The sequence below is a fragment of the Diadema antillarum genome, unplaced genomic scaffold (assembly GCF_040938485.1).
Source record: "Diadema antillarum isolate AM-2024a unplaced genomic scaffold, OU_Dant_1.0 seq00000231_RagTag, whole genome shotgun sequence".
NCBI classification, from domain to species: Eukaryota; Metazoa; Echinodermata; class Echinoidea; order Diadematoida; family Diadematidae; genus Diadema; species Diadema antillarum.
Window position 1 is genome coordinate 351631 of NW_027271281.1, and position 8576 is coordinate 360206.

The 8576-nt window shown below is 37.1% G+C and overlaps 1 protein-coding gene across 1 annotated transcript in view; it reads left to right on the plus strand.

Annotated features, from left to right (window-relative positions):
* LOC139729264 (uncharacterized) overlaps positions 1–8576 on the plus strand; it is a 48398-nt gene extending 39822 nt beyond the window's left edge. Inside the window, exons 14-15 of the mRNA XM_071640195.1 lie at positions 3830–3853; positions 7204–8576. Coding sequence (XP_071496296.1) covers positions 3830–3853; positions 7204–7787 — 608 coding nt within the window. The 3' untranslated portion in view covers positions 7788–8576. The remainder of the gene's footprint in view (positions 1–3829; positions 3854–7203) is intronic.

Consider the following 8576-nt stretch of genomic DNA (forward strand, 5'->3'; position numbering starts at 1 on the left):
CTGGTCACTGTAAGTAGAACAGAAAGATATTTTAATATACATATATATATGTACAAATGTATCTGTGTACCTGAATATATTTTACATGCTCAGTACCATTGCCAACTGCTTGATATTTTCCATGTATTATTTGTTCTTCTGGACAGACATTGTATGCTTTCAGATACCTAGCAAATTTATCGCCAATATTTGTTCGTTCCCACCACTGTTGCTAAAGACCAAAAACTATTATTTTTCTTTTTTAGGTTTTTTGGTTTTAGAATCACGGCAGGTCAACACATATCTCCATTACCCACATAGTATTGTAGTCAGTATTTGTTTTATAAACCCTATGGGAATACCTCCCCAAAAGAATGCAAAAAATGACGGAAAAAAAGTACTACAAATACCTAAATACCTGATATTGGAACTGTTCAGCCATTTATTTACCTGGTAGAGTAAAGTGCCTAGATTATCAACAACATTACTAAACTACTTTCTTTTTAGAGTAGTACAATACCAGCCTAAGTGTGCTGATTTCATACACTTGTAACAGCCTGCCTGTGGCTCGCACATGCACAAACCAATATATGTATTGACAGCTGGTCTAGTGCTGTCTCCAGTGGTTGTTGCAGAATCATGGAGAAGAAACTCCACTCTACATTGTGTAATGATATAGACTATGATAGATATGTAGTTCAGTTTCTTTAGTCAATAAACATGCAATTTAACAATATCCATGGGCTACGGTATACCATGTGAAATGCATTATACATATAGTACAGATGTGTTTTCTTGTGTGGGAGGAGCACACTTGGAATCACACGCTTTTCAATATTGGGAGACCCCCTGTATTTTATCAACATTTTCCTTTTCTGTGTAATATAGAGATGCTACCATGTGTAAAACTTGAACATTTAGCATTGTATGTATGGTGTTCCTATGTTATGCATAAGAACATTAAATGTAATGGCAAAGTATTGGGTCAAAGTTTAACACTGAAGATTATGCTATCACCACTAGCCTATCACAAGTACTACACTCACAGTATATGATATAGTGTAATTTGTATATTAAAAATAGCAATTAGCCAACATGCAGCTTTACCTGTTATATCAATCATACATGTACTTGTACATTATCATTGGACTTCAAAGTCTTTATGTAACTTTCTGTACAATTTGCAAATTCACATCTTATCAACCAATCAAGATAAGCTATGCATGGTGTTATTTGATGTGAAGTCATACTAATAAAATTCACTGTGGCAGAAATATTCCAACACCATGGAAATGCATATATATACTACTTGATGTGTAGATCTTATTTTATCTAGAGTGTATACATGGTACAGTGGGTGATTTCTACCTTAGATTATATGCTTCAAAATGATAGTCAACTTACACAGTATATAATAAGTCAGTCATTGATCATTATCTCAATGTCTGGGTAATTAATAACTTGTCACGGTAGAATGGTAGATGTAGGTAGAAGGTTTGCTAACATACATTTTGTCTTCAAACTTTCACTTTCCTATCTTCTGTCCATCTCTTGTTTAAAAATAAAGGAGGGGGATAAAAGAGTTGCCAATTTTTTTTTTCAAGTCAACATTTTTGGACATTTAAGCCTGATTTGAGGAAATGTTAGATTCTCAAGGTCATGGATTTCTCATTTCAAATTACTTGAAATATCACAAATGGCACTGTGAAGTACATGTACAAGAAATTGGAACAACGCCCATTGTGACCACCGAGTCTGCAGTAATATTGAGAGTGGTGTGCATGCAGAAATTTAAGTAAAGCTGACATGTTTTGTCCAAGTTATGAGAGTGACCAAGCCCATTTAAATCTGGATATACATGTAGCACTTGTCTGTTTGCTTGTTGTTGTTTTTTAACACTGTTAATTGGATTTCAACAACAAATTCTGACTGGATGTGCGTGTGATGACAAATTAATCGCAACAAGGAATACATCATTTCCATTGTAACTATGTGCATGAAGTACATTGATCTTTTATAAGAACAATTGTTTACCCGATTTTTTTGTGGTCTTTTGATTTTTTTTCCCCCCAAGGAATTTCATTAAATCATGTTTTCATTTGATTATGATAGCGGTGTAAAGTGACATTGCAAAATTTGCTTTTGAAGTTGATTGTGGACAAAGTGAAAATGAGTGTGATGTCCGTCATCGTGACTGCAATTCTTGGTACTATTCTTTCTGTTTCTTGTTTCAATTTGTTTAGAGAGAGAGAGAGAGTTTAATGCTGAATTGGATATCATCACAGTTGTGATACTTTGTATCAATTTTATGATCAAATGCTGCTGTCAGAGAGAGATAAGAAACTTCATCTGACTCACTCTTTGCAACTTGTCTGAATTTTTTTATTGTGTTTTCGAGTTAGATATAATATCAAGATAGAAGATTAAATGAGTAATATGATCAAATGTGTAGCAACTCACTCTTATGTTGAAGTGTTGGATTTTATTTCCATGTTGAGGTGGATCATTATACCCCCGCCAAACGAAATTTGAAGGGGGTATATAGGAATCAGCGGACGGTCGGTCGGGCGGTCGGTCGGGCGGTCGGTCGGGCGGTCGGGCGGTCGGTCGGGCGGTCGGTCCGTTGCAAATCTTGCGTCGCGAACTACTTCCTCAGTTTTCAACCGATTCCCATAAAACTTGGCACAGATGTGTGCCTTGGGTTGTAGATGTGCAAGACGTATTTTTTGACAGTACCCAAAAGTACGTTGCCATGGTAACGGCATATTATGGGCAAAAATGGGTACAAATCTTGCGTCGCGAACTCCTCCCACAGTTTTTGATCAATTTTTATGAAATTAGGTACAGATGTTCATCTGAATATGTTAATGTGCAAGACACATATTTCCGCAGTGGCAAAAAGTGCGTTGCCATGGTAACGGCATGTTATTGGTAAAATATAGGGCAAAATGCTTCATGGCAAAACTGCTTCATCAGTGTTCTTCCAATTCTCATGGAATTCATATTGAATGTTTGTCTTAGGATATAGGTCAGCATGACACATTTCTTGACAGTGACAAAAAGTATGTTGCCATGGTAACAGCTCACATATTATGAGCCAAAATGATGGAAAATTTTGTGTTGCAAACTACTTCCTCAGTTTTTACCCAATTTCCATGAAACTTGGTACAGATGTGTGCCTTTGGTTGTAGATGTGCAAGACGCATTTTTCGACAGTACCCGAAAGTACGTTGCCATGGTAACGGCATATTAATGGCAGAAGATCAAGGAAAGATCTTGCGGATTTAACTACTTCCTCAGTTTTTTGACCAAAGCTTATGAAATGTTGTTTGGCGGGGGTATAACCAGTCGCTGTAGCGACATTTCTAGTTCATTATGGTGAGGACATCTGTTCAGCATTCTTCTATATTATGGATGCTGTTCTGGTGCTTGATACACTTTGATTAGTTTTTCTCAGTAATTTGCAATGGTGAAAGTATCACATTTGGTGACTTCTCAGTTATTTTTCTGTCATTCACCTGTGCAGGACCAAAATACCCTTAGCACTATTCAAATGTGATTAAGTGCTATTAAGTGTCTAGCTAGTGTTCTCATCAAAAGTAATGAGGAAGCAAATGCCAAAAGAAGAGAGCAGTACACATTTTGGTATCATCAGTTTGGCACTTCTTTGTGTTTGGATTATTCAAAAAGCGGTATGTTGATATAAATTATGGCAGTTTTTTTTTTTTTTTTTTTCATTTTCAGAGCATACTCTCTTGACTCTCATCCTGAACAGGTTATAAGGAAGTATTTTTTCTTTATCATGAAATATATAAGAAATATGTCTGTTTCTTTATTCTGAACCATGCAGCAAGACTAATGTGGCTTTACTCAGGTAATGCCCTTGACTCTATTCATATGGATATGAAATTTTGACTTCTCTAGATTTTACTTGTCATTGCCATGATTTGCTGTGGTGGTTTCAAGCATGTGGAAAAGAAAAGTTCTTATATTGCATTTTTTTTTTTTTGGTGTACAGATTTATGGTAATGGTTTGATGTTGTATTGGCCAGTATGTGGAGAGGGGCAGGAAAGACAAAAAAAGAGGAAAAGATAGAGAGGATACATGTTTTAGTATGCCTCGCATGTTTGTTTTCATCTTGAGCTGTTGTCTGTCATTTCAGAGTATCAGGTATACAATTTTGGTTTAGTGTCTGTTCCTATATGCCACAGGGAGCATGGAAGATTACCATCATTTCTTGTCTTAATTAGGCTTTTCTTCTTCAAGTCTTTATTCATCTATCTATCTATCTATCTATCTATCTATCTATCTATCTATCTATCTATCTATCTATCTATCTAGCTATCTACAGTATCTATCTATCTATCTATCTATCTACAGTATCTATCTATCTATCTATCTATCTATCTCTCTATCTCTCCATCCATCATTCTTTCTCTTGTTGACTCACCATTTGAAATGTAGATTAATTATCATTATGTACATGTAAAATATACATGTATGGTGGTTGGAAACACTGAACAACATTATGGCCATTGTTCTAAGAAGGAGATTCATCAAAACTGTGTAAACCAAAACTTTTAATTTCTTTTGTTAAATCACATGTGATCTACCATTCTTGTTTGGGGGGGGGTTGGGGGGATCAGGTGTAGATATTCCTTTCTCTTGGAAAGCTTCAATGTCAGAACACTTCATGTCCATTTTTTTTTTTTTTTTTTAGGTAGGAAGATATTTCTTGAATTGAAATGGACACTGAAGTGTTTGCATGACTGAAGTAGATCTATTCATTGTTTATAGACAAAAATATGCTCAAAAAGCCCCCCCCCCCCCCCAAAAAAAAAAAAAAAAAAAAAAAATCAAATGAGACAAAAATTTAATCATCAAGATGCTGTTAATTTTAGTGCTAAACTAGGAGATAGTGTGATCCCAAATTGGTGATTGTCATGATGCTGCAATTACATGTGTACCCATGACATCAGGTGAGCTACAAAGTATTCAAATGGAATGTGGTTTGTTGTTTGTGGGGTTTTTTTTTTCTTGTTTTATTTGTTCGAGAACACAGGCCATAATGTGTTGTTTAACAAAGTGTAGGGGTGCATGAAGTACAACTACCACATGGCAAAGTTAAAGTCCACATATGAAATTCATTATGTATAATTATGTATATCACTATATATATCACTTGTGGCAGAGGGCGGTAAACTGATATGGAAGTGGAATATCGTGATTCAACCTTATTCACCATGGTGAAATTCATCTCCAGTATATCGAATGCTATTTCATTTATCCATTTGACCTTCTTTTTGGAGTAGGTACAACTTTCCTTTGTCTAACCCATTCTAGAACATAAGTATTAAACTAACAAATTTTGTTTCCAGCTCGTCATGCCATTTTCAGCGTTTTGTAAGTTTGCATGGATTTTGGTTTTCTTTTCATTCATAAACAGGTCAACATGGAAGAATGCAACTGACTTAATATTTCAGGCATGCTGAAATTCATGAAAATATTTGTGTAATGTTGTATGCAGTATCCAAGATGAAAGCACAAGTACAGTTTTGGTATTCAGGAAAAAAAAAAAAAAAAATATATATATATATATAATACCTGTATTTCTGAAAAGTTAGATAAAGGTGTAATTGTGCACATCTCTGTTCCTATTTATCTGAATCAGCAGCACTGAAATAAAAGCACGACAAAAAGTCAAAGCTCAGATAAGTCAGATATGGAACTTTTACAATTATCTGCATTTGTGAGATATATGTCCTTTGTGGAAACAAGCCTAGGCCCAAGAGCAATTTTCTGGTTAAAACTTTGCTCTATACACCCTTATTGATGTCACTCTTGTAAAAGGGCAAAGTTTTAAATATTTTCTTCTTCTTGTTTATCAAAACTGTACTTGTGTTACTGTAAAAGTGGATATTTTCGCGCGACTAATTTTTTGCGCTTAGCTGGGTTAGAAGAGTTTCGCATGTTTTTAAGTCCACGGAATCAAGACATCAGCTACTGGAAACTATGGCATGCAAAGATATTCGAGTGCCTTTATTTTCGCGCTAGCTTCTGGTTGCGCGAAATGCGCAAAGATTTCAACACCGCAAAAATTTCCACTTTTACAGTATATCAGATGGTTCTGTGAGATCACTGCTAATTGAATGCAAAGTGTAAATCATGACTGTTGAAAAAAAAAAAAAAGTCATGGATACAGTTACCCATGAAGCTGCCAACTTTGCTGATTTGTGATTGAGAGGTACAATACCTTTGAAAAAGACAGCAGTGGCAATGTACCAAGTATATTAGTTCAACCCATGGTGACTCTGCCAGTGGGAGAGAATGACATTGAAAGCTAGGTGTCACTTGTACTTTGAGGGGGTAAAAGGGGGTAAAATCATACTCTTGAGGGGAGGGGGGGGGTGATGATGAACCCCCTCCCCTATCACATCCCTTAAACAAAGAAACATTTCTGTTTACGGATCATAATGTATGGCCCCTGCTGATGTGAAGTGGTTGAGCTTGGTGTTAAAAGTACGCTGCAGCATGCACATTACTAGTACTCTCCTGGCAAATCAGACATAGTTGATTGCTTCTGAGGGTGCTGTGGAGTTCATATGCATGCATTCTAACTGCTGGTTAATACTGTTGTAAGAACATTTTATCTTGGTTTGCCTGATACAGACATGAATGTATAGAGAATTGTGAGGAGGCTTGTTGTCTAAAATATTCAGTGTTTTATCCTGCAATGTGCATGAAAAGGAAAGAAACAAGATTTTTTTTTTTAAAGTTATTCTGAGAAGTGAAGGTACTGCCATGGCATGGAACATGCATCATATGCTGACCACTGGAAATAAAAGTGATACTGCCGAATCACATACAGAGCAGTATTTAGAAAAATGATGTTTAAAAAAACTGTATGTGGGAATTCAGCATGAAAAGAAATTTAGCTTTGTGGATGATAAATGTGTTCAAACATAATGTCAAAATTCTTTGAATTGGCAGGTCAATCTTGCCAATAGTGAACTATGTATTTTCCAACAAATTAATTCAAATTCATGAGAGTTTGTAAATCATGTTTCTGTGGATGGATATAGATCAGTTTGAAAGAAAGAACATCAATGAATATATTCTGCAGATGATTTCCTCAAGGGAATAATTATAGCACTGAGATTTGTAGATGTTTTTCCCTGTTGTACATCTCCTAGTAACCACCTGTTACTTCTGTCTATCTCCAGGGTGGATAGCAGGTCCTCCTCCCGTCGATGATGATGACTGGTTCTCCCTGGAGGAGGGCTATGACTCCGACTACTCAATCACGGCCGACTTCCTCCTGTCGCCCCACAACCCACCCAACTGGCATCGCCGCCGGCAACGCAAGCGCCTCCTCATCAAGGCCGGCCACTTCAACTTCTCCTCCTCGGACGAGGAAGGGCGCGGCGAGGACGGGGAGGGAGCGGGACGCAGGCATCACCGTAGACACCACCGCCACACCCAGCAACAGTCTCCATCACAGGAGCAAGAGGAGGGGGATGGATCTCCGACCACGCCCGGCAGCATCGGTATCAACCTTGGCCCAGCAACCAGTGCCACAGATTACATCACCGAGTGGTACTTCAAGCGCCGCAGCTACTCCGGCAGTGGGTTCATCGAGGACGACACCTTCTCCTACAATCACATCATCGCCACGCCCGAGGTGGAGAGGATAGAGTGGAAGGATGTGTTTGATGGAGAAGACGGAGACATCGAGGACGAGGATGGAGATTGCTGCGATGGAAACTCAGCCACAGAGAGCCACGGGCAACTAGAACTCAGTTCCTAGACATTCCATGTGTGCACATACAATATGTAGAGGGGGGAAATAATTGTCACATAAAGTGATGCAGGAAGTTGACTGTGTCCCAATATGATGACAGAAATGTGTGCACATTCAATCAGTGTTTAGGAGCAGATTTCAAAGGACCTCACAAAGTATTACAAAATTGATTTTAAATACCAGATTCTTCTCATGTGTTCTTTGATTTCAATAGTATCATCTCATTGTTTTGTTTCTGACAGTAATAAATAATAAGCCATAGTTTGTCTTGGAATGTGTGCCTAGAGGTATTAAGTTTATAAGCGTAAAACATTGTTGAAATAGAGTCAAAGATATTTCTTAGACCACTTGTTGCTGACACAAATTTTGTTGTGGAACTTGTGTTGTCGTCATAAAGTGTATTGTCATTGTGAACTGTATGTTTTAATGAACAGTGTATTGTGCAATAAAATGGAATATCATAATTACGTGTTATGTATATAGTTGATAAGATATATTTTGTTTCAATTCATTGTGTAAAAGATATGGAGTTCATGAAGATTTAAAACTAAGAGCATACAGTAGTTATTATGTAGGTGACAACACCATAGGGAAATATGTAAATCTTACCCTCCTTTGTATTGCTCTTTGTGTTTTTGCTATTAAGCTCCATCCTTCTTGGAGGGAGTGAGGGTTCGGTCACTGTCAGCTAAAAGACATGAACCTTTCATTATCTTCAAACTGGCAGCAAGAAAGTCTCATGCTGCTCTACTGGTCTATCAATGTGTGGTCTTTTTTGTTTGTTTGTTTGTTTGT